This window comes from Solanum tuberosum, unplaced genomic scaffold (genome assembly GCF_000226075.1).
Source record: "Solanum tuberosum cultivar DM 1-3 516 R44 unplaced genomic scaffold, SolTub_3.0 scf00550, whole genome shotgun sequence".
NCBI classification, from domain to species: Eukaryota; Viridiplantae; Streptophyta; class Magnoliopsida; order Solanales; family Solanaceae; genus Solanum; species Solanum tuberosum.
The window spans coordinates 224,820-236,283 of record NW_006239472.1 but is presented as its reverse complement, the minus strand read 5'-3'; the positions used below and the strand labels follow the sequence as shown (position 1 = coordinate 236,283).

The window sequence follows — 11,464 nt, the reverse complement described above, 5'->3', positions numbered from 1 at the left end:
CCCCACCCCCCAAACCCCTTTTTATCCCGAAAGAAAAATGGGCCCAACTAAGAAACCAATTATGTTTTCTAGTAGAATCTCTAAACAAGAAATACAGCTATTTCATTCCATGTTTCCTATTCCGTGAAATATACTTGGGAAGCAAGTGACAAGGCAGAAACCAAACGTATCAATGCTTTGTATTAACAACCCTCAAAAGTTGGGTTGTAGGTCAGACTTAATTATCAACCAAGTCCTATTCCTCAATAATTTTCCTTCAATCTCAATGGCACTAAGAAAACTTTACAAGGTGAGAGGCACTGCAGCCTCCATCTTCTCCCCATTCCTGAAGAAAACTCACTAAAAAGAAATATTATTGGCACTCCAACTGTCACTATTACCTGACAGATCAATAGATTCACAGAAAGCACTTCAACAAAACTATCACCAAGAATAGCATGGAATTCTAAACCAAAACCAAGTTACCCCACAAAAAAAGGGTCCCATTTTTCATCTTTTGACTCCAATTAAACATTTAGTCATTTGGAAAATAGAAGCACAACGCACTGCATAACTAGATATTTATTCGAAAGTAAAACCCTCTGAGAATTTCATTAAGCCTTAGCTTCTACCTCATTGTCTAACAGCGTATTGTTTGATTTGATTTATTTTATTTTAGAATGAAAAAATAATCAAAATAGAACTATACACTATAAGTCGATTTGATTAAAAGATTGATATTCTAACAATCAAGATCTCCATGAGAAACCATGTCGCACCACTGCATGGTTCAGTTTCCTAATGTGAGTCAAAGAGTAACCTAGTAAATCACACAGTCCAAACATAGTTTAAGGACATCTCTCTAGTGTTTCAGGCGTTAGATCATCTAATGCCAAGAAAGTTCAACTGATTTGGAACTAAGACTCTTGTATTGAATTTTTCAGTTGGATCAGCATTTGAGTACTATTTACTTCCCCTGAGTGATAAAAAGTGACCCTTTCAAACACAACTTATTAGTATTCACATTTTAAGCCAGTGGGTGTCTTGAAGTACCACAGCACTCACCAATCTTTACGAGCATAATCAGATATACATACATTTTAGAAGATCAACTGTAGATATAGCTCAAGCCAGTTGCCAAATGACTACATCCAATACTGTAAATCCTTTTTGTAATAGTAAGACAGCTACTTTACCTGCTTCAGAAGATGATTCACCATTCTGCAGCCTTGATGGTCCAGGTACACGTGGGCTTTGATCCCTCGAACGACCGCTCTCGGAGGACATACTATCTGAATTGCTCCGGTTATCTACATTTTCCGCGGAACCCACCACCAGTGACCTCTTCTCATCCTTCTTCCTCAAAACAGAACTCGACAGCCCTTCACCACCGCCCCGTCCGCCTGCTACATTCTTTGATAAATTGCTAGCACCTAATGAATTCACCTTATCTCTGCTGGCATACCCAAAAAAGCTCTCTTGTGGCAAGGGCCCAGATCGAGTCTTTATCTTATTTAACCCCAATGATGATGCTACTATCGGAGACACTGATACAGAGGTCGGCCTCAGTTCCGGTTCACGGGTTCTCACCGGATTCTTAGCCGAATTGGGACTCGGACTTTCTTTACCTTTATCATCTTTATTCTTATCTTTGAAAGTTGAAATTGAAGATGGAGTGATCGGAGAGTTGTCTTTGGAAGTAGAACCTGACTTTGCTTTCTTCTTGTCGGATCGGATCGGGGAATTGGACCCAATAGATCGTGGACTGTTGGAGGATCCATCTGGGCTTGATGGGTCGGATTTCTTCGATGAGAAAAATCTACCTTTGAATACCATCTTCGGAAACTTAGCTGATATTGATTCCTAGGGTTAAATTAAATGACTCTTAATTTCTTCTTCGAATTACAGCCCCTTCGGGCTGTGAGGTTTGACTAGAGCATTAATGGAGATTGACTGATTGCAGAGTTTGGTTTGGACTGAAGAAGACTCTGTAGTCCACTGTTGCTCTGTAGAATCGGAAATGGTGACGGTGACGGTGACTGCGTCGAGAGACAAAGAGAGAAAGTATTGGGGGCTAAAATGAAACAATCAGGAAAAGACTTGACTGTCTTGGAATTCTCTATTTATAAGGGGGGGATTTCGAAATTGTGAGGTTTTTAAATCTCAAATTACACCAAAAAGGCAAATAAATGAAAATAAAAATGAAAAGATGAAAAAGCATGTCCATTTTTTTTTCTTAAGAAATTAATACTTCTTCGTTCATTTTTATTTGTCACTGTTTGACTTGACACATTCGTTAAGAAAACAACTACTCACTATATAGGTATTTTACTACACTATCTTTGTAAATGATATTTAATATTAGGTCTTGCAAAATGATTTGGAAAATAAGTATTATTTTTTCTTAATATGTCAAAAGTGCTAAATAAAAATAAAAATTTATTTTAAAAATAAGTGATAAGTAAAAGTGAATGGGAAAGTAAAACCAATTTCCTCATTAATAAAATATGGAGAAAATAAGAGAGAGCCGTCAAGTTTATTTTTAAAAAGGAAGTACTTATTTATTTATTTTAAAAGTGAGATATTAGTCAAATTTTTAGGAGAAAATAGGTATTTATGGAGAATAGCAAAAGTTATTTTTGAGAAGCTAAAAAAGTAAGTATTTTTTTCCTAATAACAAAGTGTATTAAAAACTTATTGCTTAAACACATATTATTTACTTTTAAGAAATACTTTTTTAAAATAAGTTAATTTTAAAAACTTGACAATAGGCTATTAATTTTCTTATTATTATAACAAAAAAAGAATCAGCAAATAGGTTTATTGAGTTAAAGTATTTTTAAAATTTAAATTATATAATATAATTTAATTCGATACAAAAACTAAGTGAACAAGGGATATTTAAAATTTTACGGAGATGCAAATTATGAAAGTTAATGTACAATTTAATTACTAATGTAAACTGAGACGTACTTTATTCATTTTTTTGTAATTAATATGGATATTATAAGAATGTATTCATATTAATTATTATTTTTTGAGAGACGTGTATAATCCAAAATCAACTAGTAAAAAATAACTAATAACTAAAGGAGTACTAACATTTGCAATATGCTTGTCATTTGTAGTAAAGAAAAATATGTTAATAGTAATGAAATCATATGAAATGAGACCAAAAAAAGTTAGAGAAACTTTAACGTATAACAAATATAAAAATTATATTTGTATGTTATAACTATAGTTTACATAATTATGTTTCATAGCAAATTTTATGTTTGCTATGGAGCTTTTGATTTGTATTATTCGCTACAAACATCCAATTTTATACAAATTGTTCAATTTTGTATAAATTCATTTATACATTGTAATTTGTATAATAAGATCTGTATTTGTATAATTATAAGTGTATAAGACAAAAATATATGTATTTGTATATACATTTTTCTCTCATTTTATACAAACACAAACGCATTTTATATCGAAATGTATAAAATGACTAATTGTATATCGAAAATGACTAATTGTATACCAAATTAGATGGCAAAAAAAGGGAATATTTGTTGCGAATTACAATTAAAATAAACTATGGTTATAACATTTAATTTGAATTAATAATTTGTTATTTCTTACAATTTTCCCAAAAAAGTTTGACAAAAATAAAAAATTAGACAAATTTTAAATATATAGTATTTGTATGCCCCACGTAAAAGAATTCTAAAACTGGTTGTTTTTTTCTTTAATGACTTCACCTTCTATACGTTTTGATTAAATTCCCCAACAGTTTTGCAATAACTTTGACATATGTTTGTGTAGTTAGGTTCAAAACCTCACAATTAGGTGAAGTAGTTTTGAAAATTAAATTCGAGTTAAAATGTAATTTAACAAATGACATTAATGGATGATTAGTATTTCTTCATCGTTAATTAAAGATTTTATTTTTGAACGTGAATGAAACAACCTTTAGAAATAAGTATTTTACTTTCAAATAATTTTTTTCCGACATAAAAATAAATTAGTCAAGTCTCAAAATAAATACATAACATCAAAGTGAATTAGGAGAAGGGCTTTAAGAAAAACATGCATAAAACATGTAAAATTAATGTACTACTCCCTCTGTTCCTAATTACTTGTCCATATTTCTTTTTTAGTTGTCCCTAATTACTTATCCATTTTGACAAATCAAGAAAGGACAATTTTTTTTTACCTATTATACCATCAATTAATTATTTTGAAAAAGGTTGAACTTATTGAAAATCTTAAGTTTTTTAATTCTCCACTTTATAATTAATATGAGTAAAATGGTAAAGTCACTATGTCAATTGTTGTTTTCGTAATATATGTGTCAATTCAAAAGTAGACAAGTAACTAGGGACTGAGAGGGTAATAAATACACCAACCGCCAATAGTAACACAAATGTTAAGGAATGATGAGGTTTGGGTATTAGGAGAACAATTAATACTAAGAGAGAATTAGTTGCAATATTTAATGAATCAGATACAGCTAATTGAATGTTATCATATGTATTCCTTCCGTTCTTTTTTATATGTCATCTCTTTCTATAAATAGTTGATCTATAATATTTGTCATTTCATAAAATCAATGCATAAATTACCATAGTGTTCCCTTTTTACCCTTGTGAGTTATTAGCGAGCTATAGAAGTAGTGAGGACCCAAAAAAGAGTTGGAGAGAGATAGGAGGAGAGAGAGGAAAAAAAACATTTTTATTTATTTAATGAGTTTGATTTTAATATCCCTTTTTGTAAAAAAATAGATTATTTATAAATTAGTATAAATAAACATAGTAATTAATTAAACTATATTATTATAATTATATAGGAGAATGAACCATTTTCGATACAATACAACATAATTTAATAATTTTTTATTCAAATTCTGTATTTATTTTTAAAAATTCATTTAATATACATAAATTATAAATTTTAGACACCAAAAACTTCAAAAGAGTCTGAATTTATAAACTTCAAACTTTTGATCCGTCTACGTTAATTTATCAAGTAGTATATTTTACTTTTAGATGGTCACTATTAAGTCCTCCTTTTTTTTAAAAAAAAGAAGATATATAGGTAGATGAAAATATTCATGTTCATTGGTTAAATTAATTAATCAAAATAAATTAATTCATATTCATTGATTGAAAATTTGAATTCCAAGAAAATTAAATAAGGGTAGAAGGGTAAAGTTACATTATTTTATTATTAATGCAAGTGCAAAGTAAAAAGGTGACATATAAAAGGAACGGAGGGAGTAACTTTTAAATCTTTAAAATCTAAAATCAATGCCTTCCTAAATATAAGTAACTCAATATGATACTTGTTTTTTCAATTTAGATTTATTCTTTTAATCTCTATTAGACGCACGTAACATCGAGATAGGAAGGGTTTATACTAGTGAGAATTGAACTCAAATATATCGTACATGATATTTCTACTGATGAAGATTATAAGCATATACACAATATATGTTTGGATTTCTGAATGATTGTCACATATATCTACTTTTAGAATGTTTTGTTTTATAAACACTTATTATATTTTGAGTAATATATAATCCTAAATCCTAAACAACTTTTTGAATTGAAGTAAATAAATAAATAAATCTGATGACTGATCCACAAGCCAAGTCAAGAAAGGAAAAAATTTGGTCCAACAGGGATTACACACTATAGGAAGATATTCCCAAATAACCACTTTATGGCTACTACTTGAAAATAAGCCTTAATTACAAAACTAATCAAATATAGCCACTTCTTTATGGGGGAATAATAATTGGACCAGAAATGAGTGGTCTTAAATTTTTTATCTATGCTTACCAATTGACACATGGGAAAAATCTTTAAGGTCAAAAAAACAAAATGTATGGAGTGGACCATGAAAGATTTTCAGACAAACTGATTCAAAAGTTCAAGATTATTCGCCTACAAAATCGTTGGGATAAATCATCCCTTTATTTCTTCATTCCATAGTTATATTGGCCTGGGCTAGCCCATGATGCTAGTAAACATGGCCCAAATGTTATTAAAAACTATAAAATGAAGTTGAAAGGTGTGAAGTAGACCAAAAAGTCTGAAATTACTAGAAGGTCAACCAAAAGTTAAAGAGAATTATAATCCTTTGTTTGGAGACCAACAATGAAAGAAAGTGTAATAGAGAGGAAAAATGAACCCTTCGGGATAGCCCAGGGATTTGGCTTGAGACTTTTATATTGGAGGTCTAGAGTTTGAGATTCCTTGCCAACGAAAGCAAGAGGGTTGCCTTCTGAGTCGATCTCGTCGCAACAACACATAAATTAGACATAAAACGTCAATCTTGAACACCATTACATTACCGCTATGTATTTTTGCTTTCAATAAGGACCGTTCGAAATCACTATGGCTAGAATGTCTCCAGCTAGGACTAGTTCTTTACTTTCTAATTTCTTGTAAATAAATAAAACGTCGTCTTTAATTTCTTAGCTAAAAAATAAAAGTTATGTTAAAGTAGCTTAGTTTCTAAGTTATGTAGAATCGACAAACTCAGAATTTGAAGACTTCAGCTGAATTTTCAAGTTATGCACAAATCACAATATATACCAATGCAAATATGAACCAACTTTTTTTTTTGGGTACGTAGTGAATAGTGATGAAATCTAAAATGTGTTAATGGATCAGCTATGAGGGCATTCTAGTTCAAAATTGATACATATTGGCTATAAACGGCGCAGTAGTACCAGTGTAGCCACTTTTCAGCCATGCAATAAAAAAATACTATTATTATCAGGAAGTTTGAAATTTTATGATAATGTCATGGAATTTTACCTGTGGGATCTCAAATTCCATAATCGTAATTATATTACAATTCCATAAATTAAAAATAGTAATTACTTGTAAAATTTACAAAAAAATAACGACATCTTGATTTTCAATCACCAACATGATTTTATTGTCTTGTCACTGAAAATATTAATAGGAAAATAAATTTACAAGAACAATAATACTCCACATGTGGCCATCATGTTCATTACAATATTGGGTCTGCACCTAATCATAATATTTAAATTAAAGTTCGTGGCTTTATTTTCTTATCGTTGTGACCAGTGATAATAACTTGACGTACTTGAACATATCTCTTTTTACAAAAATAAAACTAAAATGACTTCCACTCAACTATTATAACTCAAATTGTCGTTCTTATATATCCACATTATACTAAGAGTGAGTTACATATTTGATGTCGATCAAAGATAATTAATTATATTCATTTGTCAAATATATATAAATTCTTAATTATATATATAGTACTATTGATTCCTTGGTGCTTCCACGTTACTATTCGCCCCACCGTTTTTGCTATAATATATAATATTATAATTATTTGCACCAAAAAGAATTCATTCTTGTGGAATTAATTATTCTCCAATTAGCTCATTTCTATATTGATCATATATTGAGATCTCTGTAAGAAGCACACACTTTTGCCAACATATAATTCAAATATTGTTGATGCTAAAATTAACAAAATGAATATGGAAAAGTTTAGGCACATATATACGTAGAATAAACTTTTATTATGTAAACATCTAATTCAAATATGCTATTTTATTGTTGAATTGATGCCAACATTAATTAACAAAAAGAAGGTTGAAAATTTTGGAGATAATTAGATATAAAAAAATGTTTCAATTTTTACATACTTAAATTATTAAAATTGTTCGTTCTCCTCATCTTCGCAATCATTTTAAAAATAATTTTTGAGTAATTTTTGTAATAATCATGAAAATGTCGTCTTTTTTTTTATGTGGTGATTAGACATGATCACCTAACAACAACTTTTAAGAATGGGAATCATGTAATATTATTATTATTATTATTATCTTTAATATAATGCACTTTTCTTAATTAATAAAATAAAACACGAATATTAAAGGATAGTCATGGGTGGCGTGTATGAGATATTTTAAAAATATTTTTGGTGGTTAGTGCTCATGTAGTCATGTGGATTCATTATTTTATACGTTAGTTTAAAAAATAATATTTGCTTCTTTTGGAATGGTCCTTCCTAGAATATACTACTTTGGGCACGGCTGGTGTTCTTTACTTTATTTAAATAATAAGAATAATAAATTAATCCTCTCTAACTTGCACGGTCGAATTTATTTATTTCTATTTTCATGTACATTATTCATTCATCCATGTTGGGTTTTAGAATAAGGTGTGGTGTAAATTGAAAACAAATGATCAATGAAGGTAAATAAAATTTATTTGTCGTGAAAGAGGAAAACTCTTATATACTTATATATAGAGTGCATGATCTAACTCTTAGAGGTGTCAAATGGGCGGATTGAGTTGAATTTAAAATATTCAAGAAATGTGAATTATTTAAATGAGAATTGGTAGAGTGGAGGATTAAAAAAGTCTATCTACTATCTAGTGAATAGTTCAATGAAAACTTTGCCTCAATTATTATTTTCTCATGAATACCAAATACATATATATGTAAATCAAATCTTAAAATAATAGGCATTTTTTAGTGCGTAACATGCTATTTGTAGTAAATAATTCCTCCTTGCAATTTTTAAAGTAAGAAATTATTTGTCAAATTAATAGATGATTATATAATTATAATAATTAAGTGAACCAGATTTTGACATGCCCTATTAGTATATTAAGAACTACTTAATTAGATCTATAAATATTATCTAATTTTAAATTGTACATTAAATCGTGAATCTTGCTACTCCCTTTTTGTCCACTTTACTTGCCATTTCACTTTTTACATACTCCCAAATAAGAAAATATTAATTAGAAAATAATTTAATTAAAATACAATTATTTATTTTGAAATCTTGATGATATAATTCTTTATTTTTTGATTCCCCACTTGGTGTCCGTAGCCCATAATGAAGTTGTAATTAAATTCGAATTGCATATTGCAGGGTCAATGACGCTCCTAAGAGAATTATCTCGGTATTTATTACATGTAACTAAATAAATTTTAAATAATGGGTATTTATTAGTGCGTAGCATGCTACTTGTTATAAAACAACTCCTATTGGGAAAATTTAAAGCAAGAAATTATTATATTTCAAATTAAAATAGATGATTATTTAAATCAAGTGATCCAAATTTTGACACGCCTTATTAGTTTATTAAAAACTATTACTTCGTTAGTTATATATACAATGTACCATCTTACATCTATAAATATTATAATCTAAAATTTAATTAGTTTGACCTTCCACACCACTTATTAAAGAAGATGGAGTAGGATAAAGATTCTCATTAGCCATCTATTTATAATCTAAAATTTAATTTTTAATTGTACATTTAAAATCGTGAATCTTGCTATTCCAATCGTTTTGTATTTAAAAGAAGAAAGAAAAGGGGCAAAAGTAAACTCCTCGATTTTATCGTAATATTTATATTGATTAATATATATATATATATAATTTTAGACTTTGAAAAATAATTTGAAATAAATAATTAATATGTAAAGTAGAACGGGTTGTTTATCCAAAGAACAAAGAAAATTTGGATACAACAATTGCGTGTTCTTTTTATTGATAGAGAAGAGAAAAAAAGTTTAAAAATCAATGTTTCTTCGTGAAAATTTGAAAGTATGATTTAAATTTGAAAATCAACTTATAGTTTGTTTTCTAATTTATTTTTAAATTAATATATAGTACAGTCAATTATAAATATTATTCACATATCATAAAAAGTATAATTAATTATTATAAATATTAATATTATTAGATTCGTATATAGCACAAATTATCGTCACTAGTTATTTTATTATATTTTATATTTATAAGGGGTAAAGAAGGACAATAATTCCATAAGTAGGAGCCAACGGAGAAAATTGCACAAATAGAATATCATAAATGATGACGTTATTTTTTATTTTTGTTTAACAATTTTTTTCTAAAATGATCTTAACTTTTAAAAAATTGTCGGCAAATTTTCTGTTGCTTATCAAGAAATCAAGCGTAATATAAGTTTTATTAGTTATTATGTGCATAAGTTAGTTTTTATCTATGATATCAGAGTTTGAGTGATATATAACTAACTTATGCGCATAATAATTTTAGTTACTATGCGCATAAATTTAATATGATAAAACTAACTTATGGGCATAATAACTAAAATTTATGTGCAGTTGAAGCTTCATCAGTTGGAAATATAGTTTATTTTGTTATATCAAATTTATTTTAATGGTAAATATAATTGAGTGATTTTTGAAGATAAAAATCTAAAGTTAAGTGATTTTATTGATACAAAACATAGTTCAATAACTTTTCTAAATAATTTCTTATAGTTCAGTGACCTTTTAAGATATTAACTCAGTTTGAGTCCATTGGAAAATTTCAATAATATGTTGGTTTAGTTACTTATTTTAAAATTAATTATGATCAAAGTCAATATTAATTTAGCAACTCGTTATTTCAATTTAAAAAATGTAATATATATTTTTATTTTTATTTTTTGGGATTAAGAATGATTCTTTACAAAGTAGAAGAAAAAATAATGATTAATACTAACAATTTTTACCAATACATCATAACTTGTAACTAAGGTAATACGATAGAGATAGAACTAATCAAGTTTTATTCGTCTTATAATGATAGTAGTCAATTGAGTAGGTTTATTACCTCGAACTTTTTAAAATATTCCGAACTTTCAAGTCATATACAAAATCAATTTATACCACAATTTTGTCAAATAGAATAGCTGAGTTGTAGAAGCAAAAACTATTTATTTTTTTTAAATAATTAAGCGAGATCGAAAATTCAAGATCATTGCATAGACACGGAATCATTCTCGTAAATCACCCGATCGGGAAGCACTGACTCACTGAGACGAGTCGTTGGCATAGAAGAAGTGAAGTCGAATGATATGGCCACACGTGGACAAGTTTAATGGATACTTACGTGCCACTAATCTCGTGTTATCGTGGAGCACGTGCTTAAATGACCTGTTTTCATACTCCTTTAATTTCAACATTTACGTGATTATTTAATTGATTATGGAATATAAAAAATATATTCGTATAATTTATTTTTTCCAAATAAGTAGTAGTAATAATTATGCGATTATAATTTATCTCACTAAAATAAAATAGAAATATAAATAATGTTATTTTTAAATTAAAAATATAATAATTATTTTTTGAATTATCAAACTTCTTCTTGAATATCCATCAAACTAATTGTTTGATTATTATTTTAACTATCACTAATCTAAGAGGTGCATAAAAGACAGAGGCGGAGCCAAGGTTAGAAGTTTGAGGGTTCTAAATCAATTTTGTTTGGGGTTCACATGTTAATATACATTATTTTTCCAACAATTAGAAAGGGGGGACTTACTACTCAATTGTAAATTATTGATACTACAGTTTGATGGCGTCTTTTAGTTAACGGCCAATTCCCAAGAAAACAAAGTAAATAAAGTTTTTTATGGAAGTACTGGTTATATGTATATACCACCAA

At 28.2% G+C, this 11,464-nt stretch overlaps 1 protein-coding gene across 2 annotated transcripts in view; it reads right to left on the bottom strand.

Annotated features, from left to right (window-relative positions):
- LOC102588224 (probable serine/threonine protein kinase IREH1) overlaps positions 1–2,090 on the bottom strand; it is a 22,237-nt gene extending 20,147 nt beyond the window's left edge. For both annotated transcript variants that reach the window (XR_368766.2, XM_006365351.2), the window contains exon 1: positions 1,176–2,090. Coding sequence is in view for 1 of the 2 variants with exons in the window: in XM_006365351.2 (XP_006365413.1) it covers positions 1,176–1,815 (640 nt within the window). In the remaining variant the exon portion in view is untranslated. The remainder of the gene's footprint in view (positions 1–1,175) is intronic.
- Positions 2,091–11,464: the final 9,374 nt, after the last annotated feature.